This window comes from Myripristis murdjan, chromosome 10 (genome assembly GCF_902150065.1).
Source record: "Myripristis murdjan chromosome 10, fMyrMur1.1, whole genome shotgun sequence".
In the NCBI taxonomy this organism is placed as follows: domain Eukaryota; kingdom Metazoa; phylum Chordata; class Actinopteri; order Holocentriformes; family Holocentridae; genus Myripristis; species Myripristis murdjan.
In genome coordinates, this window is record NC_043989.1 from 8363877 (window position 1) to 8389234 (window position 25358).

General features: G+C 40.7%; 1 protein-coding gene across 1 annotated transcript in view; it reads left to right on the forward strand.

Moving 5' to 3' along the window:
• The first annotated feature begins 20 nt into the window (after nt 1–20).
• Nucleotides 21–25358, forward strand: part of pdgfc (platelet derived growth factor c) — a 47224-nt gene continuing 21886 nt past the window's right edge. Inside the window, exon 1 of the mRNA XM_030062246.1 lies at nt 21–153. Coding sequence (XP_029918106.1) covers nt 42–153 — 112 coding nt within the window. The 5' untranslated portion in view covers nt 21–41. The remainder of the gene's footprint in view (nt 154–25358) is intronic.

The following is a 25358-nucleotide window of genomic DNA, read 5'->3' on the forward strand; positions in this document are numbered from 1 at the left end:
AGTCTACAGCGCCTTGTGATCGCCGACCACCACTAATCCAAATGATCCTTCCATTATTATTCCTTCTTGCATCGCTTCTCCAACAATATGGCTCGGAAGCTGAATCAACTCATATCAGCAAATTTCACCATCCAAGCGTAAAGGAACAGAACGGTGAGTGAGTTTTCACTGCGACCTGTCACTTTTAGCAAAGCGGCGGAGTTGAATATAAACTGGTTGGGAATTTCTTACAGCCCCTTAATGCTTACTCTTGCTTATTCTTCCAGGGCTCAAAGCAATTCCTGAGGTAGAAAAAAAAGAAAGCACATCTTGCTTGAATTTAAGCTGCGATGAATGAGAGCGTTTTATTCTGTTCAAACAGCACTATCCATGATAGGAAGTGGAAATTACCTTTTACCTTTAAAGTGTACCCGTGTATGTTTAAGAGGGAAAACCCTCTGAAATTTCATGTCCCCCGGGAGAAGTTTCCTCTATGATCATAAAAAGGCTCCATTCATGCAGCGGTTGTCGCTCCGGGCAATGTAATTTGCTTACCCTCTGAACTCTGCAGAATTGCGCTATCGAATAAAAAAAAAATCTGTTTTGTCAATGCTTAAAGGCGCACGGCCACTTAGTAGAAAGAAAGTATATGCTGTCCTGAACATAAAATGGATCGGGGTAAGTAAATAATTACCCCCAAATGATTTCTTGCCATCATGGGCAATTTGGCAATCAAGCTGTTTGTTGTTGTAAGGCGTGTGTGTCCGTGCGTGTCAGAGTATTTTTGGTGCGCGCGTGCGCGTGCAACACAAATAGGCTGCACGCTACCTCTTATAGCCTACATTAATGAACGTCAGTTATGTAACTTCATCAGCCTTTGTTGCTCTGATGTGTGCTCTCATGCTTTTTAAGATACCCACAGCTTATTAGGGTTACATTAATAACAAGCTGTTTGGAAAATTTCTTTATTGCCAAAAACACACGCCAGTAGTTTTTAATTAGAATGGGTTTGTGACAATCTACAAATAACCTTTTTTCATGACTGTACACTGTTTTCACAGCCTGCATATGTAAAGTGTAGTAGTTTAATACAGGAGCATGGAAAGCAACACAGAACAGAAACACAAAACATTTCCAGATATTAACCCAGCAGCACTATATTGACACTAAACATTTACAATAGACCTTGCAGAATATCTAAGAGACATTAATCCAGATAGTTATTTTTGCACGAGTCAAAGTCTCTGCAAAGACAGTTTAGCCAGTTTGTGCTAAGATAGCATGATGGAAAAAGGTATGATGGAAAAGGGTGAAATGTGGTGCTCAGGGCTCTACCTTATATAGTGAGTAATTTGCCTGAAACACCTCCCTGTCACAGTATTCCTAGGTGGCTCCTGTGTTGGGATTTGACCAAGCCTATGCATATGGGCAGGAGTAGCACCATATGGGCTGTGAGTATTCTGGCTTGGCTCCATCTCGTTCCCACTCTAAAAGAGAGCAACCCCAAAAGGTTGTTACAATCAACATCAGGATTATTTTAATAATAGCCAAGTACAATAAATGGGTCTAAATTTTGTTTTGGTAGCACTGGTGCACAGACATCTCGCCAACTTGGAGAGTTTCACAGTAGCACACAGCGTAAAAGGACAACAGAACTTAACATAAAACCACAGTACAAAGGTAAGACATATCCTGTGAACAGTATACTAGTCAAACAGCACTCAGTATGCTATAGCTAGTGGGGTTGGCTGGCCCTCTGTGAGGACATGTAGCACTGACTTCACTGCAGCAACAGTGGGGGCCGGGGAATCAGAGCCTCCCGTTGGGATCTCCAGGTTTAATCAGGGCGGCTGAGAAAGGAAAACAACAGGGAGGAGAAAGGAGGGGAGGAGGGGAGAGACATGGGGGGGAGGGATGTTAAACCGTCAAAGAGCTCTTTAAAACAGCGGTCACACGTTGGCTGAGAGCTAAACTGGCCTGGCCGGCTGTAACCTTTGACTGGAGCGTCTGAGTACTCACCGTTCTGGCGCACTCCTGATGCTCCAAGTCGATTTGATATTGATCTGAAGGAGGGGAGAGAGCCAGACCTGTCTGGCATGTTTAGTAGTAGTTGCCCGGAGAGTTACGGTCCCCGTCGTATTAAACTTGGCAAGAGGTGGCTGATGACTCTATAGATAGCTATCAGAGGGTTTTGTCTGCCGTTGAGGCCAGAGCAGTGCCGAGTAACAATCCTCTGATGCTGCAAATGATTTGGATAAGAGTCTCAAAAAGAAAATGTGAAATGAGCCCAAGCTCTGTAATGCAGATTGTGGTCACAAATAATGTGAAGATTATGTTCCTCCACCGTGAAAGGATTAGGTGACAATAGCACCAATTGGACACGCCATTTTCACGCATTCATCTCATGACTGTAAAGTTTTGGTCATGGTTTTATATGTCACTGTACCCACAGTTTCAGTCTCGCTCCACCTGCCCTGCTCGTTTGAAAACATATAATCCACTGGGAAATGAAGAGCAGCAGGGGAGGAGGAGGGAGAGGGAGGAGCAGCTATCAATCAATCTGATTATGTAGAGCAGTTCAACTTATGTACTTATAGTGCATGATGAGATAATGCTGTGTATTATTTTCATCTGTCTCAAACAACATCCAGATATCCCTGTTTCTGATTCCTTTAATAGAGAAAAGTTTTGCCCATAAAGAAAAGATCATTCACATTAGTAAAAGTATTTGGATGAGTTGGGAATTTGAGCCAGGCTACCAGGGTTGCAAGCCAGTGTTTCTGTCCATGCACCACTCCAGACCTCCACAAACTTTTACATTTACTTTTACTCTTTCTTGTCTCCACCACATATTCCTTTTGTGATGGGAAACACATTCCTCTCACTTTAATTGCACAGAGCAGAACATTGTGCCCATTTCACAATTTTTCATGATGATTTTAATTTGACAAACTGCGAGGCAATCATTACTGCATTTGCAAAGGCAATGTAATCTTGATTTGATAAGATTAACTTTCCAGGCTTAAAAAAATCTCTGCATGTGACAGAGCTCTTTTTGAGTTGTGTTATTGGTGCTCATGTTTAAAGAGTTACGTTCATGCTTATCACAGTAAAACTACACACTGCAACTTGTCTTCTAGTTTATTACATACTAGACTGTAGGCTTGTTTCACTGCACTAGAATGGCATTGGTTCATGTCATGCTACAGTGTTTACAATGCCTTTTCCATTAGGCTGTGAGTTGCTGGCAGAGCAGCCAGCTATAACAGTGCTCCTCCAGCTACAGATAGATCTCAGCTTCCCAATCAAGGAGGGCATCTGCAGGGCTGCCTCTTGAAAATCACTTCTCCGAGTTAAGTGGTCTGGCTCCTCTTTCCCGTAGAAGGCCATGTTTTCACCACCACTTTGCCCACCCACAAGCACAGGCCGAGGTCTTATTAAAGGAATCCGGCTGCAGATATTTGTAGAAGATGCAGATTACCTGTGGATATTCTCAAGTCACCCCCCACAGCACCGCTGGAGGGAGGCAAGGAACGCACTGGACTTGCCAGTGATCACAGAAGCTGCTGTTCCACTAAAGATCATGAGATTAGGGGGAGGAGTGTGGTTTATGGGGCTCACAGGCCAATGGGCCTATGTGTGTTTTTCCACGTATACATGCTTAGATGTGTGAGGATACTGAGGTGCATTGTGCATTCATTAGATTGCGATGCCGACAAATAAACACTTTATGGTGGACATTTTATACTGGGAAAGTGGGTGGCCTGCCTAGGCTCTGTGACTTCTTTTGGAGAACTGTGACACATACTCATATAATGCATGACTGCAAGAGCACAGTCAAATTAAGTGTTTACACAATGTGTAACTGAAAGCACATTTACGTAGAGTGTATCATTAGAGTGTATCATTATATTACTCAGAGGATCTAGTGTGTGATTTTCCTCCAGAATTTTATGAAACAAATATTGTGCATGTAGAAACTCAAACGTTACCACACCTAAATTTGTGCAAGTTAAATATAGCCAACATCATCTTGTTGTCATGCTTTGTTCTGTTTAGGAGCTACCTTCTTTCCCTATCAGGCAGTTATTACCCAGCTTCTTCTGGCTGGCCCAACCAGAGTGGTTTATATAGCTGCAAGCCTCCTCTGCTGGCAGCTACCAGCTTGGCCAGCTGGCATTCACGTTACCACTATGTTGTGCTAAGTGGTTTCCATTGCACTTAACTTTATGTTTTAATTTGAAATTACGATATGGCTGTAAAACCGGTGAAACAAAACTAGCCGGGCTTGGAATCTCCATTCATTCTTTAATACAGGTCAGATGTTTTCTGAGTCTGTTTCCCTGGGAAAGCTTGTTTCCAGTTAGAAGAAGCAGTACTTTGATGGATATGTTTGGAAATGAATGCAGCAATATGCAGTTAATCAACGTAGGGGGCAGTGAAATAGCGGCCGGTATGCTTGGCTGAATTAAACCCATCAAAGAAAATGGATGACTTGAATGTTTACTGAACTCAGTGGGAATCGAAGACTCAGAAGCCAACAATTACACTGAGTATATCACTATTGTCAGAGTAAAACCACATATCCAGTGAGAGTAGCTTTTTCAGAAATGTTAAAATGATTTCTTATTTCCCCACTGATGGCGATATATTTTAGAATTTGAACAATGGGTTTTTAACGGGATTCATTGGCTCATTCATCACGGAACTCACGAAACACATGGGTTCCCATGTTAACCTACAATTTCAGTAAGAAAAGGAAAATTTCCGCACTGCAGTTATGTGGTTTTTCGATATAACAGCAGTATGAACTTTCTTGATAGTTCTCCCTCACGTCAACCACTGAATAAAGCAGGTCTATGTGTCCTGGCACTAGTAGTTTTTACCCTTAACATCTCACTCCAGAGCAGGGGACCCCGGATAACTGTGTCTGTGTTTTCCCTGTCAGCACTATTTGAACGCGGAGTGCTGTATTTGGCAAGTTAAGCATGCCACCGCCTGCCTGCTGTTTGTCATTTCGGGCAGTGAGTGTACATTCTCCCTCGCAAGCAGCCAAGGGAGTTTTCATGGGATCTGGGTCACAGGTTTAAGCTCTACTGTTGGAGAAATACTCTCCACAGCCTCCAAGTCTGTCCTTTGCCCCGCTGAATCCACGACAGCCGGGTTTTTCTTACACTGGCAGGGCATGTTTTGGTCAAAGCAGTAAGAAACAGGGCAGTGGTAGCAGCCTGGTCTCATGAAATTTTGTGAAATGAGCATTATGTCTTAAAATGCAAATAACATCCTCTGTGCACATGAAGTGAAAGAGATACATCCTCTATTGCAAAAGGATCATGTGGAAGACGAAGAGGTTTGACATTGAACTAATGCAGTCGAAAGTAAGGATGTGGACGTCATCGGCGACGGATGGGTGCAAACATTGACCTTCAAATCTGCAAACCTGGACTGAACTTCGAATTTGTGAAGAAATTTTGCACTGTGAGTGGACTTTTCATTTTCAGTTTAAGTTTCGCTTATTTAACCATGATCAAAACTTGAGCCATAACTATTTTATTTTAGTTGCCTAAAGTTAACCCTAAAGAGGAGAGTGAACTCCAGTGTGATAGTATTTATATGTTTAGAAATCACTGTTATGGCACATTGGCTTCTTGCAATATATGTTTGTGTTTTGTCAGTGGTCTAACCTTAACCCAGACTGCAAATGAGGATGTTTTACTTGTCTAAACTTAAGCGTTTGCTGGCCTTGTAATGTGACAGACGTGTGAAGATGGCATATCCCTCATGTTCTATTGTCACATAATCCTTTTGCAATGAAAGAACATAATCTTCACATTGTTCATGACAGCATCACATACAGCAGTCAGCATTTCAGTGTTTGTGCTGATTTCATTAAATTCTGTGCATCTGTGCAGGGCGATGTGGGATGCAAGAGATGCAAGTTTGCGACTAGAAAGTGTTGTTTGTGACAGTTTAAGTCCTTGGACCAGATGGGAAAATATGGGAAGGAAATGAATGAGAAATGTGTACCTACATCTCTATAGCTATACTGTTGAGATGCCCTCAAGCAAGGTATTTAATTCCAAGCTGTGCAGTGGCTAATAGCAGAAGACTGTGGCTGCAAAGGCCAGCCAACAGGTGTGTCCGAAACAGTATGAGCGCACCATGAAGGGAGTTGCTGAGAAAGCACATGCACGTTCTGTAAACATTCCCTGGATAAATACTGGCTTGAAAAAAATAGAAACATCATACTCATATCTTTGTCAGGATGTTATTTGTTTCCCCTCCTTCAATTTCTCATCAGTCCTGCCTCTTTCCCGGTCTCATTGTCCTCCATCTACTGTTCTCAAATAAGAAACCCACTTCCTGAACTATTTGCAGTTTGTGGATGAGGAATGCCAGTGGGTTGCACCATGAGCTTTATGATTGTATATCAAATGACAACGCCATGGCTGGCGTCAAGCTTCAGCTTTGTCGACATTTCATTGCAAATGTTTCCTCTGTTGTAAAGCTGCTATCGCATCAGCAGGCAAAAAAAAAAAAAAATTATATTGCTGCTTTCCATTGCAAGCAAATAGACTCAGATTAAATTTCTATCAGTTATAGCAGCTTTGTTTCCTTATCGGTGGAATGAAATTACTCAAATAGAACAGCAATTTAGCTTCTTTAGTGGAAGAACTCTGTGAATGTTATCAGCTGCCTGTGCACAATGACTCAAGTAGCTACTGTCTAACTGGCACAGAGCAAAGAAGCTCAATATGAGGCAGACTGAAAAAAAAATATATAGCGCAATTGTGAGTTGAACGTGCATCTATGGCATCGAGATTCCCAGAGGAAACAAACGCACATAAATTTAGCCTTCTAAACAAGGCACTGTAAATAGCCCCAGTGCTAACATTGACTCTGACAGGGAGAAGAAAGTGTTTGCCCGGTGCAGTCTAGACACGAAGGGTGGGGTATGTCTGCCTAAAGTCAGGATTACCTGTCAGAACAAATACCTGTCATTCACAGCAAGGCAGCATCATTTCCTCCAATCCCTTTGTTTCTCTACAGGGCTGAAAAAGCCTTGGATGTGCCGATTGTTGCCCTCGCACATGTTTTTACTGCTGCTGCGGGTCCAAAACATATATCCACAGAGGACGGTTTGTTTATCCTCCCATTGGCACACGTGTTTTTCAAATAGGGTTTTGGCAGTTTTCAGGGACCTATGGGTCATGGAATTGACTCAAAACATATCATAAATGTAATTTTCCCTTCATAAGAAAGTGAACAACAGCAAACCTGTAGTTATGCGGTTTACTGAATACTTTAGAAACACCCCGATTCACACATATCGTTCAGCATCTTCAACCGCACATTGAAACACACTCAATAGCGCAATCAGTAACTCAATTAGTAAAACAGTGGTAATTGATGTATGTGTTTTGTGAGCATGCCAAGGCAGGCGAAGTTTTATATCTTTTGGACCACTATCAAAAACTTAATTTTTCATAAACTATCTCTTGAAGTGTTAAAAAAAAAAGTGATGATAGCTCTGAAAACTGCTGTTGATATCTAAATGTTGGCAGGTTGGATCTCAGGAAGATTATCATTCTTGTGGTTTAAACACTAATTCCCCCTCAAATAGGAGTCTCCATTAATAAAACAACTGGCTGAGCTAGAGCCTTCTGGGAATTTAAACATATTGCCAGAAATGTGCTTCTCTTACACGGACCTAAGTTGTCCTGTGGGTAATGGCGGTCTTAAGGCAACTGAAATTCCATTGGACTAAAAATCTTGGCAGCGGGATGAGATGACCTTGGTTACCGTCTCTCGAGGGCATGTCTGCATAGCTTGGCAGATGTCATCACCTCCTATCAGAGAGGTATTTCAAAGTGTCCTGTAATGACTCTCCTCCTCAATTCACAGGGCTTGGGCGTCACCTTGCAGTTGACTGACAAGGAGCTTGACCCAGAGCGAGAGCTGAATAGTTGCACAGCTGTGTGTAGTGTCTGCGAAGATAGACCCAGTTTCTTCCCTCTGTAAAAAAAACGAAGGTAGTGCTGCTTCTGTGTAGCTCAGTAGGCACAAACATGGCCAAGTGAGGGGGCTACTTTTCTGCTGGGGGCTAATGCTCTCACAGTGCTGCAGGCAATTTGGAGGGAAAAAAATACTCCACACAGTCCATCAAATGGCATATCATTGATGTCACATGGAAACCTTGTTATTCCACTATTCCTGCTGCCCCACTATGTGGTGTGAAAAGTCTCAGACCTCCGGGGCTTTTGAAACACTTTGAAAATCAGATAATGTCGAAAATGCATTAGAATGCAAGCTAAAAACAAGGCTGGCTTTCCCAGGTCCTAACATTTCACCTAGCAGCATTGATATGTCTCATTACATTGCATTAGGGTATGTATATCCAGATATGGGGGTGGCATAATGTTTCAGTATCACAGTAACAAGGACAACACATACTTTTTTCCACACAATTTTGTGCAGAAGTTTTTGCAAAGGACACAACTGTTTTATTTTATATTTTAACAGCTGTAGCCACAGTTGATTTCAGGCAGTTGTCTGTGGTTGCTCTGTGTTTCAGTTGCATGTCTCCAATATTTGCTCCCAAAATCCCACATTAAACAGTGTAGCCACAATTATGGTTTGATAGCGAGAAAGACACCAGCTCGAAGGTCACAGCAGACCCGGCATTGTGGTGCAAACAAACAAACTCATCTGATTTTGCTTCCTCTCTGTCATCATTTGAAGGCTTCCTCATGTGTGAAACAGAGCTACCAGATTCATTCGATACAGCAGAGACATTTCACAGTTATCAAGCCCCATCATTAGCCATGCTAATTTTGGAAACCAGCGATGGGTTACTAATGTGTGATCGGCCTCATGCAATTCAGAAAACCATAACACAGTGGATACCTCAGGGCAGTTATAGACATGAATACCTGGTGTCACCAGACACAATGAAAATAAAAGTACAGTGTATCACAGTGTGACTTTGTGACCTCAAAATCTCAGTGTATACTCCAGAATAAGTAATAATTGAATAAGTATCAGCTAATGCACTGAAGCAGATTGGCTCTCCTTGGAATGAACCCAATTCTATTGTTTAATTTGTCTTAATCAACAAGAAAGCAAATGTCAAACATTTAGTTATTTCATACACTTTATGTATATACACTCTCTAAATAGAATCTCAGTGTATTCTTAAAAACAATATTAGGTTTGTATGCTTGATTAGTAGTTAGACTGTCATAGGATTTACAAGATGCTATGGTTTGTGCCTTATTTATTAGTTAATGTGGCTTATCTCCCGTCAAATATATTCCCAAATATAGTCTTTAGCTGTTGGGCCCTGACAGTGCTTATTGCTATTGCACACCATTATTTCCATTTCCTCCTGTGCTATACAGTGAGATTCTGCATGACAGTCAGCTTAATGCCACTAATAAAATAATAATGAAAAGTAGTCACTTTGTAAAGTCGGTGAATACATTCGGCTTTCTACGTAGGGTTCCTAGTTGTATTATTTTCATATAAACCTCAGCTAATGAGTTCATCTGTGTTAATTAATTTTTTCATCATTCAAACTTTGCATTCGCTGGTATATTAAAATAGTCTTTACATGTCTATACTGCAAAAATATCCATCTCAACAAGTCATTTAATCTTGTACCGAGTCATAAAACCCGACCCCTCTGAGATATTTTTCCACCTCCACTAAGATAGATTAGATTTCTAGACTCAGTAGAAGAAAAATTTGAGTCTCACCTACTCAGAGCACCGGTTTCCAGGCGGAAGCACGACATGCAGTGCTGTAAAAATCTCTGCAACTCCATTCAGTCAGAAGAATAATTTACTTGTCAGGATGGATGTTTTTTTTTCAGTGTTTTCTCGTGTACTTTAGGTCAGAGATGCTCCCGGGATGTTGGGTTGGGTCGGATGGATCTCACATGATTATTATTTATGAACAGCTGAACTGCTTTACATCTTTAATGCATTTGGCTCTTGAGCCATGTATTGTTCATGTGCCACACAGTCCGCCGTGAAGGTGCAACTGTACACGCAACTATTCATCCCCCCTGAGTTCATATGGAGACATTATTCCTGCTTTCAGTTCCTATTGCTTCAACTACTCACAACACTAACTCATAACTCATGCATGCCCATGGAAATCAAACCCCCACTGTGTCTTCTTTATTTGCCATCCGAGGAGAGTGAGAAAAGAACCAGAAACTATTAAATGGAGATGTGAAATATCCCAGTTCTAATGCATTTAGGGGGGAAATAAAAAACGCACCTGTCCCAGTAATCATCGGTGCAGCGCCGTCCCATGCTAGCTGGATTATGTCACCTCGCACATGGTGAGATGTGATATACGACGCTATGCCACCAGCATACAGAGACGGTAACCCAATCACACATACTATTTTGAGAATGTATGGCTTTTCCCAAAGCACAAATAGGTTTTCGGTGCAGACTGGATACGCTCAGCCACGGCATGCTTACACTTGGTTCCCCATGGGAGGGTATCCATTTCTTCGGCCCAAATGGAATGAAAATGCACATTAGCTATTAGGGCTTATAACTGACTAGAATGACTCCAGCAACTGTGTGTCGTGTATGTGTGTGTGTGTGTGTGTGTGTGTGTGATGCCGTCTGCACACTAAGCAGGATCTGCAGCAGTCTCCATTTAACGAAATAAAAGAGAAATGACCTTTTCTCCCTGGTTCTCATGCCAGCTTCTCAATAATACATGATCATTCTATAGTGCTGGAATATCTGTTTCACTTTTTGTTTAGCAGGTGTGGCTCAGACCCTGATACTTCTCATCACCGGTCGCTTGTAATGTTGAGGATCTGGGAATTCACCCACACTGTTGTACTCAAGTAACTTTGGATTAGATAAAATGTAATATAAATGTCATTTGCCTAGAGGGTCTTGATTTTGAGATCACGATAGCCACAAGTTTTTATTTTATGTATTTATTTTGACAGAACGGTGTACAAAGGAACTCTATCTTAACAAGTCATTTAGTCTCAAATTGAGGCTTAAAATTTTGTTTTTCTTTTGAAAGAAGTGAAAAAATCTGACACTAGGATGAGATAATCCCACTTTTTTCCAATGCGAATCAACTTGCTTCCAGAATTTTGAATCAAGTGTCATTTTCTTGATCCTAGTGGGCTGATCTGCTTCATTCTGCCTTGTTTCAACATATTTATACCTTCCTAAAATTCCTTTTAAAAAAACAACAAAAACAACAACAAGATTTTTAAGACTGAATATGAGATTAAATGACTTGTTAAAATGGAGATTTTTGCAGAGGAATAAGGCAGAATATCATCAAAGTTCATGACAAAACCTTTGTATGCACTCCCCTTTTATTTGTTCATGGAGGACGCTGTTCTGGCCTTTTGCAGTGCATGCAAGGTGCTGAAAGTCTTGTACCATGTCTAAAATGCACTCTTTATTGCACATGTTATCATGAGAAATGTCTGTGCATTTAATGTGCTTGATGATTAGAAGAGTTTCAGATTCTGGTTGTGATTAAGCAGCTGGTGCAGAGGTGTAGAGAAGGAAAAGGAGAAAAAAAAACTCACTGCACAGATTTTGCATGGCCTTACACCAAGAAGTATACAGTTTATGACTAATTTAGTCATGTGGCGTAAATGCAAGCAAATATAAGGATGATCTACTATTACACACAATGAGTAAATGCTGAAATCAAAGGATGTTAAACAAGCTTAGAGCTGGCAGTAATGTAATACATGCCTTTGGTGAAGACTTTGGCCATGGCTGCACTAAAACTGTGGAATATCCTTCCCCCAAGCACCAAACCAGCATAATTTTTACAATTTTTAACACTCATTTTTTTAAAAATCTTGACCTTTTCCCAGGTTTTGACATGTTTGCGTATGCCCCCAGTGCTCTAAATTTGTGCTTTAACCACACTCTTACTTCTCTTACATCTTAACTTTGTTGTCAGTGTTTCACATGGCCAGCCGTCTGTTTTCCTTGTTTCTAACCCTACTATTTTGCAAAGCACTTTGGCACCCGTTGGTTTTGTATTTCTAAAGTATGATATAAATAAAATTCCCTTAACTTTCATGCAAAGTGCCTCGCTGTGCCGTGGGTGCGTGCGTTTGCACTGTCTGCGGTCCAAACAGGGAACAAACCCCAAACCTTGACAGCATTAGCATAATGTCTTCAACTGGCCTTAACCATAGTCGTGTTGGTGGCATGCTGCACCCACTGAGGACCAGCAACACAACACAGTACTTAAGCTGTTTTACAGGAATAATCAGTGACATTTTCATGTAAGTGCATCTTTTTGTAACTTTTTTTGGTCACTTATTTGTTTGTCATTTATTCATTCATTTTTTACTTATCTATTTTTTTGTTACTCTCTATTTTACACAACAAGTGATTCCATTTCTGAATTTTACATTTGCTGCTACTGACACCCAGTATCTTTCCTAGGAAAAATAGTGATCTTACATTTCCTACAGTAACAAAAACCAATTTGGTTGAAATACTCAGCGTAACTGGGTGGGTAGCGTGATCATAAATAGCCACCATGGTTGAACAGACAATGAAAAGAGCGCCACCTATAGAAATTTCAGCCTCATCAACAGAATATCCAAGGAAGAAGATGTCACAGTGCTGCCCACATTGTTTGACTGACGGGGCAGTGCAGTACTGAGGAAAGAAAGAACTAAGGGTGTTAATGCTGTGTGAAAAACACTGACCAGATTGTTGAAAACTCACCCCGTGCAAAGGTGACACACCCCAGTTCTGGCTTCTCAACTTCTCAAGACTCCATTACAACAGCTTGAAAAGACGCCTTTTGAATGCATAACGCAGAGAGAGACTGAGAGACTCTGAAACAGGAGTATGACAGGTTACCGACCAGTTTGCAGCAAAGGTGTTAAGCCCCCTCCTGCTCTTTTTTCTTTTTTTTCTGCATCTTACATCTGTTCAGCTGTTTCTAATTAGGGCTTTTACAGACGACGGCATTAAAATGGCTCCGGAACTGGGGCAACTAATGAGATGCCATTGACAAGGCAGATCTGTCATGGCCTACTCCGCTGGCCAAATTCCATCTTTCATTTTCTGCCTTGACAGCCAAAGTTTGTTCTACACTTTGTCTCCCTTCACACCTGTTGACAGGCCTTAGTCAAGATTTAAAGCGGGTCACTGAGTTGGCTTGTTTCAGGCGCAGGTTGCAATGCATCAGATGCTCATGGTGATGGATTTTCTCAGGCAGATCACTGACATGCCTGTATGCAACACGTTGGACAGGAAAAATTCTTCACCGGTCTGTCGGTGCCAACATTTCCATTATGTTGAGCACAATCAATCCATCACTCTGCTCTTGTGAGGCATTTTTTTTTTTTTTATTGATACAAAACATATTTTGATGAAAATGGTGCAGATGAAATTTACATTAGTCTCATCTAGCTGCATACTCTGTATTAACAAGATTAGATTTTTGACAAGCTATTGCATTTCAAGATAGCCTAATTAGGAAATGGCTCTAACACAAACATTTCTTATCCAAACATACAAATCTTAATAATGAGATTATTCAGTAACTTGCATTTATAATAATGGGTCTTTAGCCATAAAAAAAATAAGGCACTGCAGGAGAGAGCAGTTTTATTGCAAAAGCAGATATCCACTATTTGAAAAAAAAATAATAAAGAAGTACTTGCCCTGGAAAAATGATTGATAGTGAGAAGAATCAAACAAATGATGATACTTTTGAGGATAGCAGCTAAAATCCTGACGCATTTGGTTGATAAAAATCCAACAAATTGGATCATCTTTATCTCAGACACACTGAATCATGGGCTTTTTTTTGTTTTTGGTCCCTCGATTAATTCATACCATGAACATGAAACCTAGACATGAAGTTTAACATATCGAATAAATCAAATCTTTGCATTGGTATGGATCTGATAATCAATCTCAGAAAGTTTAGCCTTTCTCTCCCAGTTATAACTTGGAGTAATATATTGCTAAGACAGCACTACAACAAATCAGTCTACATTGTATTTTCTTAAGGCAATATGAATTGGGCTCCTTTTTTTTCTCTAACGGATTTCTCACATAACTTTTGTCCTAAAAGACCCCTCTTTCTCCATTGTAAACACATAGAAAAACAACCCCCGAGGATGTTTTTTCATAACAGTCAGACAAGACAAAGCAAATTCAACCTCAGAGACACTATATAAAATATTACCGGGATCTCAACATCTCTGTCTGTGTTGCATACAGATTTAATTACTGACTGATGTGAGTTTATTAATCTACTCATATCTCCTGTCCCTGATATGCACCCATCTAAAATCTTGATGTGGAGGAGAATTCACCAAAGAGAATTGTAGTTAGGTCTTTTTTTTTTTGTACAGTTAAATGCCACCATAGCCTCAGGGCTGTCACTATTTCTCCATGGAAGGGGTAACTGGGAGGTCAATGTCCTCACTCATCTCTCAAGAAGAGCTTTGAGAAACGAAGTGTATTATACTCTGATACACACATGAGCTTTTAAGTGCATCAGAGAGGGAGGCATCTGTTTCACAACCATTCATCATGGCAGGCAATTAGACAGCTATTGTTCCTTAAATGCAGCCGCATGAATATTCATTGTTTCCAAAGATATTATAAAGCTTTCAGTGGCTGGCAGTATAGTTCCATTTCTCGATTATGTCTCCCTGATAAGGTTTGCCTCACACGGCGGGCACATTTTCGGAGGCACATGGACACACGTGATTGAGCAGCTGTTTTATGAGCAGTCAGAGTCAGGAGACGGGTGCTGGGAGGCCGTGTGACGAATGGATGACAGTCGGAAGCTTAATGACCTGTGTAGCCCAGTCTATTAAAAAGGCAAACTGGATGCTGAGTGTTTAGCGTTTATCCACCCTTTGTCATTTCTCAACCCATTTCCCAAACAAGCACATAAAAATGAGAACCACTTAGTTGAGTGAAGTCCACAACAGATAATGATTCATGCTGAATTGTGTGTGTGTTTTTTTTTATAGGTGTCTGGGTGTAAAAGTTCATTGAAGGTCACATCATTAGGGTTAATTGCAGGTCATGGGCTCAAAGAGACATTGTACAGTTTACCTTGGACAAAAAGGCTCAGTGGGATACATTTACATGCAAAGTGCAACCGCATCAGGTACCCAACCCAATGCACTATGGCACTGGATTAATCGTTATGTGAGTGATTTCAATGAGTAAATCATTATCACTTCAGATTTTTAATGCAATTACAATTTACATGATTGATTTTTAATTAACTGAGCTGTTTCCATTAGGTGAGTTCAATTAAAATAAGAGTGAATTAGTTATATTATCTAATTACTAGCCTGCATGTATAGACAGTCAATGATTAGGCATTCAAGTGTAAGCATATGGGGTTGGGTGGTATTTCTCATTACGTTATACAAATCTCAGTATGGAACTCGGTTTGTTTTGTTTTTTCTCACCATGAGATGTGATCTCACTGTGATATTTTAATGTCTCCATATAAAAAATGTCCAGTTGTGTTTTGTATTGCATTTTCTTGTACATTTACACTTACTTTACCAAGAAAGTGTCTATCAGGGTCAATATAATTCCTTGTACAACTTTAATTGGTGTTGACTCCCCAGAACAAGACACACTGAGTGCCTTCATGCAGGTTTTCCTTAGCAATTTTCTTTTTTTTTTTTTTTTTTTTTTTTTAAATTTAGTAACCCACATGAAGGCGCCCTCATGTCTTTTGGATAAAATGCCAACTAAGCTGTTAATTGATGTAATTGCAACAATTGGGCCATGGTTGCTCTCAGTTTTCAGCAGCTCCCTATGCCTGGGCTGCATCCCAGACTACTTCAAAACTGCCCGTGTTCAGCCACTTCTGAAAAAGTCAGGGCTTGACCATATGGTTCTTGAAAATTACCAATCTGTTTCAAAATGACCTTTTATCTCCAAAATACTTGAAGAAATTGTGGCTAAGCAAATCCTCACTGCTGTGGCAGAAAACAGCAATTTTGAAACCTTCCAGTCTCCCCATCTTAAAGTCACAGATGATCTTTTAAGGAATAATTGTGCCAGCATGTGTTCCTTCTTGTATTGGCTGATTTGAGTGCTGCTTTTGACACAATAAATGATAATATTTTTTTAGACAGGCTGAGGAAAAGGATGGGTATATCAGATATTGCCCTGAATTTAATCAAATCCTATCTTTCAGACAAAACATTCTGTGTGTCCGTCAACAACTATATGTCACCATATGGGGTACCTCAAGGGTCAGTTTTGAGACCAGTTTTATTCTATTTTTCTATGCTAACTTTAGGTGATATTATTTGTGGCCATGGTGTTTCTGTTCACTGTTATGCTGATGACATGCAGTTATATTTCCCCATTAAGACCTCTGACCTCAGTATGTTGAGTGCCTAGAAGATGTAAGAAACCAGATGTCTAAGAATTTTCTTCAATTGAACTTGGCAAAAACTCCAGCAACACAAATGTTAAAATACTGCCATCTACAGGCTACCCATCTGAATACATTAAGCCTGTTTCTAGAAATCTGTGTGACTTATTTGATTGTAATTTAAACTTTGAGCAGCACATTACAAAAACGTATGCAGGCATGCTTTTATCAAGGAACATTGCAAGAATTTGACCAATGTTAAGTTTTAAAGATACAGAAACTATTTTACACACTAAACTAATCACACCTAGATTACTATAAGAGATTTTTCAAATGCCTAAGTAAAAAATCTTTAGAGCAGCTACAGATGTACAGTTCTCATCTGCCAAGGTTTTAACCGGAGTAACAGATTTGAACACACCAGACTGGCTTTAGCCTTTTTACATTGGCTTCGAGTGCATTTTAGAATTGATTTTAAGGTAATTTTAATTATTTACAAGGCACTACATGGTCTGATTCCTCAGTATATCTCAGATGTTTTATCCCCCACTTGTCCCTGGCTGCATTTTGGAGTCCTCGGGCAGGGGCTTTCTATCTGTTTCAGACTCTGGGCTGAAGACTAAGGGGGACAGGGCTTTTGAAGTAACAGCTCTGAGGCTCTGAAACACCCTGCCCAAGGAAATACAGCAGGCCGAGTCAGGGGCTTCTTTTAAATCTAAGCTTAAAATTTAATTTCATTGCACTGCCTTCCCCGATTTCATCTGAATCTAGTTTTTATTCTGTTTAAGGGTTTTACCCATAATTTTAAATTTTTAATGTGGTGTACTTTTATACCGTTATTGCTGTGTTTTTATGTGTTTCTATGTTATGTTTTATGTGTTCTCGGTTTGCTATGTGAAGCACTCTGTAGCTTTGTTTTTGTAAGTGCTACATAAATACATAAATAAATATTTTTATTGTAGAAATGTATGTGATGCTCAAGAGTGACTTACAAAGAGTAGAGAAGGTTTCAGCTCCTTGATCACTAAAATTATAAGTGACTGCTAGAAAGAAATGTGGGGGTCAAAGCTGTATAGTGCACTTACAATATTCCTATAATCACAGAATGATAGAAATGCAAGGAAAAGACATTAAATAAGAGCTAAGTAAAGAAGTAAAGCTTGTTAGAGTCCAAGCTGAGGAGAGAGGATCAGTAAGGAGAGGGTGAGATCGATGAGGTAGTTCTTCAAAAGGATTCAGTTTGAGTTTTGATGGTAGTCGCACTGCTGTTCAAAACTGTATACATCAATGTATTTGCTTAAGTAGTGCTGCCATAGAGATTGAAATACAGTCTTAGGAAACCCTTGGATGAATGCCTCCATAGAGAGCAGCTCTGTGCACAACGGTGCAATTAGACAATAATTGTATTCCCCTCTTATGGGAATTAACCTGCAGACACGAAGTCACTGCCCTTGTCTACAGACGTTTCCCCTCAGAAACATCAATTTTCCCATTTTCTAATCCTCAAATTACTACTCATGTCAACTTGGAAGATCCAGGTAAAAACTTGGCAAAGGCACCCTTTGGCAAGTTGTTTGGATGGGACGTCTGCACAGACATCATCCCCAGGCATTTGGAGGACAAGAGTTTGGTTTTGGCATTAATGGTGGAAAAGACTGGACTGACTCACTTCTGGTAGTGTAATGTTCAGAGGAGCAAGTTTTTGGCGAGAGGGTTGCCTGTATGAATCCAGTCATAAAATCTTGGTCAGGGCAATGAATGAGACATGAACCCCTTGTTTTTTAAACAACTGCTGTCATGGTGCTCATGAGCAGAGCAAGAAACTGTGGTTGCATTGGATAGCAACAGGCCTGTATCTGTGCGAGCTCAAAATAGGATGTTACTGGAAAAGAGCATTTGTGCTCAGCAAACCGACCCTGGGTAAACAGGGGTTGAAAAGAATATACTCTCATTACACAGGGTTGTCTGTTGCTGCTCCCCTTCTCCAGACAGCTGGGCTAAAAGGTGACTGGGGCTTGGTGGGGTAGCAGTAATTAGAGATCCAGGGCAATCCTCTTAAAGAAATCGATCTGTATCTGGGGGAGAATCTCTAAGAGGGTGGCAGAGCCAGAGACCAGAGCATTTTATTCCTTAAACTGACACAATTAAAATGTTCCTTTACTTGTTTCCCTGTCTGCTGCTTTGGATTAATCATTCAATTTGCTGCAGCTGAAAATCTCATCAGACCTTTGAAAGCTTTACCCAGATTTGCTTGCATAGCTCCAAGCTTGTTACAGGGTTGTTAAGACGCTGTTTTTCTACGTCTTTGTAGTTAGTGAAATAAACCGCACCAATCTACTCCATCTTGTTCTCCAGTTTTCTCGTTTTCACTTCCAGTCTAAGCTGCTGATGTGCAGGCTGATGTGGATGGCAGGTGATTAATGGCTACAATGCTTCATGTTTACAAGGGCAAGGCATATACCAGCAAATTAAGTACTGTGAGCTGTGGGAGGTCGTCATTACTTGGATTTTCACCATTTAAGCCACGATTACAATGCAGCAAGGGAGGCATATGTGTGAAGTCAGAGCTCACTCAGCATGTGAATGTGGCCATTATCCAAGTCTCAACCTAAGCTTTACTGAGATTCCAGCACAGATTTGTGGAGTCCCAGATCAATGTTGAATCATTAGTTAAAAACATTATTGACCTATTCCAAGCTGTCCATGCTTCTGTCTTGCAGCCAGAAAGCTGAAAAGCGAACTGTGACTGTCCATCAATCCTGTCAGCTACTTCCATTGCAAAACCTGGATCTCTAATCAGTCTTTATAGCAGAATCTGGATCTGGTAAGGCAAAGCTGTCTTCCAATCTGGCTGGCCACAGATCAAACTGTAATTTTCTCCAAACATCCAGCTGTCCTGCTCACAGATGTGACTACAAAGGAGCCTGGGGTTGCCATCCACAGCTGTGGAGAGAAGTTTAAAAAAGACATGGTTTGTCTGTCAACGCCTGGCTCCCAGCCAGACAGAGAGGTTAGGCCTGTTTTCCAGTGTTTGTGAGAAACAGCTCGAACCTTTCATTTTTTGCTAAATTATCAAGTTAACCATAGAACAAAAATTAACTTTGATACTGATTCTCAACTTGACAGCTGACATGGAAATTAGAGTTGATATGGGGCAACCCACACCCATAGAGCCGCAGGCCTCAGTGTGGGGAGATATATATATATATATGTATATATACACGTGTGTGTGTGTGTGTGTGTGTGTGTGTGTGTGTGTGTGTGTGTATGTGTGTGTGTGCATGTGTGTATTTATGTATGTATATAAGAACTTAGATCATACTCATGTTACTGTAGTCAGACTACAGTAAATTTATCATTGTGTCAGAAAATCTATGAGAATTCACCATTATGTGGCTTTTGGTATAGAGGTTGATGTTAAATGAATCTGGATGGCTCTAGTACATGTCACATGGTTTTGGTCAGTGATGTGGTGATGTAAACGTGGGAACTTAAGCTGGTTTTCATCACGATGCAGAAATGAAACAAATAAAATATTTTGGGATTTTTTATTTTATTTTATTTTGCCCTTGTATTTAGAGTTGTTATTGCTAATACTGTATTTGGTGGACAAAGTCGGAATTCTTTTTTTCCCCCTTTTTTTTGTTTTCTTGTCTTTTCTTTTGACTTTAGGGGTTTTTAGTGCTAAGCAGGCACTGCTGAATTGTTTTTGTGCTTCATTTCATGGATTCACCCAGTCAATCAAAAAATATGATCAGTTGTAACATCTTCTATCACTGGCACTGTTTTCCTCTTCTGTTCAGCCGTGGTGGCTATCGCTGCTCATGCAAACTATCTGGGTCTTTTTCTGTTTAAACAAACTGTTGTTTTTACCTCTGAGAACATAAAAGGCATCAGTTCCTGTGTGGCAGAGGATTTTTTTCTCATGTTAGATCCACCAGGCGTATCAAGCGGCAAATGTGAAATCTTAAATGAACTGGCCAGAGGTTAATTCACTATTGTATGACATTAGTGTGTTATACAGAGCAGCATACACATGCATTCATATAAAACTGTTACATTTTATTATTATTATTTATTACGTATCGGTCAACTTCATTCATTAAATAAAAAGAAGGGAAGGCTAAAGTTAGATTGATTTAGTCCTCATTTCAACTTTCATTTTTTATGGTGATATCATGTCTAAATCCAGGCTCAGAGGCTCAGGAGAAACAGACTTCCAGAGAGTCAACACTGAGCCTAAGCCCAAATAGGCCCCTGTAGTGAAAGGACTGACACCCAATCTTCCTTTGTGAAGATGTCAAACACAAGTGTGGGCACTAATTAGAGGCTGGGAGAAATCATTGAGGGACAGGGAGCCACTGTAACCTGAGGAGAGGCCTTCGCGCGGTGACAAGTTTTAGTCGCTGGAAGGGGCAATGCCTGAGGTGTCGAAAGAAGTCAGTTTAGCTGTGGTGTGTCTCCTTTACACCCCACAGGACATGTGTCTGCACAGTTCTGCATTCATTCATATTAACAGCCCTATTAGGTGGCTTTGGAAACCTTGTCGCATTTTGTAATCATTTCACAGATAACATTTTGCAGATTGCATTCGTGGCACATTTCATAGCAATTATTAAAATGAAATGCTTCATAGGATTGAGGGCTTTTTGGGGGGTTCTTATTCAACACAGGCTATTTTTATGAATGATTCACAGGAGGTGAGTTTGAATTTTTATTGCTATGTAGAAATAGTGGGCACTGTTTAAAATCCTTTTTGAAAAATGTTTCATACACAGCTCTCTATTTTAAGTTGTTGTAAAGCATAAACAGTATTTTTGTGACATTATATATACTTGTTCCTGGCAAAAGAAGTGCACTATAAAGTGAGAGTCTTGTATGTTATTCAGTTTAAAGCTGAAATCCAATTTCCCCCGGTTTCCCTACTTTGTCTTCCCCGCTGGCAGTGAGAAGTATTTCAAATGCTTTTTGGACTACAGCAGAGAAGGTAGCAGCCAGTGTCACTTATGAACCATCAGCTCACAATAAATGCTTCTCATGGCATCACTGGACCAAGTAATGTGACTCTCAACAACTGTAAATTTTATAATGAAAGGGAATAACATTTTGTGTGCCTCTGGCATATCAGTCTGGTTGGCCCGAATTATTCCAATGTAAGCTTTTTGGCTTGTGTAAAGTGCTCACTAGCTAGCAGCACTTGGCTTCCTACATGGCCCACATTAGTCTTACCTGGTCAAATTTTTGAAAAGCAGTTTATGGAGAGCAACTCTAACCAGTAATACTGTCAACTGGTATTGAGTAACTTGATTCCACAATCCAAAAGAATAAAATGATCCATGACTTGAAAATAGCCACAGATTCCAAGCTAATATTTCATTGTGAATGTTCTCAAATGTTATTACTATAGCCAAAGTTCAACTTTGAGATACATTTACCAAGAGATTCAGCAGTTTGCATCACTTCTTCATGACTATAAAGTGCAAAATATTGATGACGCTCGACCGATACACCTTCTGTGGGAAAGTGTCAGACAGAATATGGCAGAAAGAAAGACACTGAGGGGGAGAAATGTAGTTACAACGTTTCTCAAGAGCTCTGAAACACAAACTCAAGAGAGGTTAGTGGCTGCCTCCTTACTTTCACTCATCATGTACATGTGCGCGCAGACACACACACACACGCACACACACTTAGTCTGTGTGGTGTCAGGTTGGGCCATCTGATATGATGCAGATGTTTTGCCGTGCTTCAGCGATTGGTGTCAACAGACATTTCTCCTGCCCCCTGTTAGGGTTGGCAGGTTGGTCTGGTGGTTAGAGAGACGATCCTTCAACCAGAAGTCGCAGGTTCAACCACCCATGTCAGCAAATATCCGCCGTGCTGAAATGTCCTTAAGCAAGAAACTGCATCCATACCATCTTCTGGGGCACTGCTCTGGCCTCCCTATAGAGGGGGGCAAGTGGAAGGAGCATTTTATTACAGGAATCAATAAAGTATCAAATTATTATGTTGTGGCAGACCGAAATCTGAAGAGAAGTTCAGTCCTCTAAGTGCTGGGACTGAGATCCCACCTTCATGCGACCTTCGACACCGTCACTCAGAGAGACTTAAGAGCTTGTGATCACCCACCTGTTGCTGACATGGACTGATGTTCAGCTTTAAAAAAGCAGAATTGACTGGAGGGAGGTCTGTACTCTGGCCAACAACTAATGTAACCTCAAGTCTACCAGCATTCAGTTCCCCTACACTTCTACCCAATTTTACCTTTCGCCCTGTGCAAAACACATAGGCAACGGAGAGGAAATGGAGAGGAAATGACCCCCGGAGCTTCCTGAGGTGTTGGATCTCCCTGTTCCTGTTGAGCTTTTACCCAGCTTTGCCTTAATAGGTTTTAATGGATCTCTCATTAATCTGTCTAAAGTGATACTCTAAAACAAAATAATGCTGGTGGTTGGAGGATGGCTAAAGATACCAGAAGGTTACTTGCCAACCAAGGACACATCAAATGTCGATTGGCCAATGAGAAGGAATCTTATTGCATCCATCACATGCTGTGGTGTGCAGCACAGGGCACTTGGGCGTCTAAGCTGATGTCAAGTAGCTCCTCAGCTTGTCTCGAATGGTAAAGATCCGTTCTGTTGGTGTATTCTTGAGAAGTTTCCGAGACAACTTGGAAAAATCGTTTTGCACAAGTACCCGAGTATCACCATGGCATTTTTGGACTTGATATTCAGATAATGAGCCCAACTGGTCGTCCACTTCAGTGCCTTCTCCCACGACAGTAGCCAGACAAGCATGACTTATGATTTGTATTTGACATTATAGGCATTTGGCCAACCTTATTAATAAGATCAGCCAGTCTATCGTTATCCATCTATCTCTTATCCAGTGTGACTTAGAGTAAATGAGCAGGTAGGGGTTGATTGGCTTGTTCAAGGGCAGAAGGTTGCATGGTTGTTGATGCACACGGGTTCTGCAGGGATCAAACCTGTGATTTTTCTGCCAGGGGATGTGTCTGTAATCGCTAAGTCAATCATGTGTTGAGATAAGTAAGGGCCACGGGGTTTGTTGCTGTCCATCAAACTGTATTGACTTTGATATCAGCCTCTGAGTCTTTTTCCCTTTTCTTTTTCTTTTTTTCATTAAATATTTACCCAGTTTAAAGATACAGTACAACGGTAACCCTGAGTAAATACTGTGTCTATACTAAGTGCACACTGTACGGACATGCAGTACTACACAAACACAAATTACTGTGTAAACACAAATTCATACGCATGCACATACATGCACATACATGCTCACACAATCACAATCCATTTAATTCTCACATGAAGTGTAAAGTCAAAGTGCAGCATCTCTACACATGCACATTCAACATTCAATGATTAAATGCTCCATATTTAGTGTCTCCTTTTGCTGAGTCATCAGTTCATCTCCAGCCGCAGCTACCTTTCTGCTCTCATATCAATAACCTGCAGGGTATTTGAGTGTCAAACCATTCCTGCTTCCTGTTTAGTCCGATACCAGGCACCATATTGCCAGCAGATTGAATCGCTGCAGAACGCTCCCATGAAGCCAAATTATTTTTTTAATGGCATGAAAGATTCCCATGGCGTGTTTCAGCCTCTTTTTGCCCGACCGACTGTAAACCCAAAGGCAATAAATATCCTAAGCGGGGTCGGGAATTTACTGCACCTGTAGTAACCGCTGCACAGACCTAATAAGAAGCAGATGTTGATGTGATTACATCGGGCCGAAAAAGGCAGCAAAAAAAGGGAATGCATTGTAGGGTACAGTTTCATCACCTGACCAAAGCAGCTTCAGCTCCTTCGCTCTGGGAGCTGTATTCGTTTTGATCAGCAGGTAACAGGGCCGAAATTAAAAATAATTTGGATATAGTGTCACAAAGGCCGAGCTGTTTATTACTGGATAGGAAATGGCTGTCGTGACTGGTTTACTTGATGCATTAAAGTTACTGTGAGAACAGTGTGGTGCTCGGCCAATCTTTGGCCCATAATGTGTGAAAATAATAATTTGGCTATTTTAGCAAATACAACCCCCGTGGCAATGTAATGTATACCCATTTCATGGACCCTTATTGCATAGGGATCCATACCAATTTGGGCTCCTTTACATTTTAGTCAGGACCAATTGAAATGGAAAATAATGGCTATACCTCTCTAAAAGAATCTGGTCTGACCTCATATTTAAAACAGCCAGAAATACTTACTGCTTTGTCAGGTCTGACTAGTGGTGTGGCCTGACTTAAATGGCCCTGGTCCTGCACAAAGCCAAAGTTATGTCTACTATATCATGCAGTGTGACTACCAGATAAACTCCAAAGCTTAAGAGCTGCTGCAGTGGGACATTGCAATGATATAATGTGAAAACTAGAGAATTTAGTGAGCCCAACACAAAGCCAGAATGAATGTTTTTCATTTGTCCCTCTCCTGTTTCATGAGAAACATGCAGGAGACTGGAGAGGAGAAACGGCGCTGTTCTCATTCAGTTTATCTGTGCTTGTTTGTCTTAATGCATGCATTAACATTTATTCATGCATGTGTGCATGCGTGTGAATATGTATGTGTGTCAGTCTCTCTTTCCCTCCGTGTGTGTATGTATTTAGTTATGTGTGCATGTGCAAGTGAACTGTATCTTGCTTGTGGACTTTTTAATTTCTGAATCTGTTAAGAGCAGAGCCATATAATTAGTATTTCTGTATCTACATTTAATATTATTATTGTTAGTAGTAATAGCAGTAGTAACAGTAGTAGTGTGCTTGTGTGCACTTATCCTCCAGTGTGTACATCTCTATAGGTCTGTGCATGCATGGTCCGATTTTGTTTCAGCGGGGGAAAGGTTAATGTTTAACAGCATGAATGGTTCACCCACTAACGTGTGAACAAAGCACAATGGCTGCACTGTATAGGCTCCTATTTATTCAGACTCACTTCCTCCCTTAATAGTCG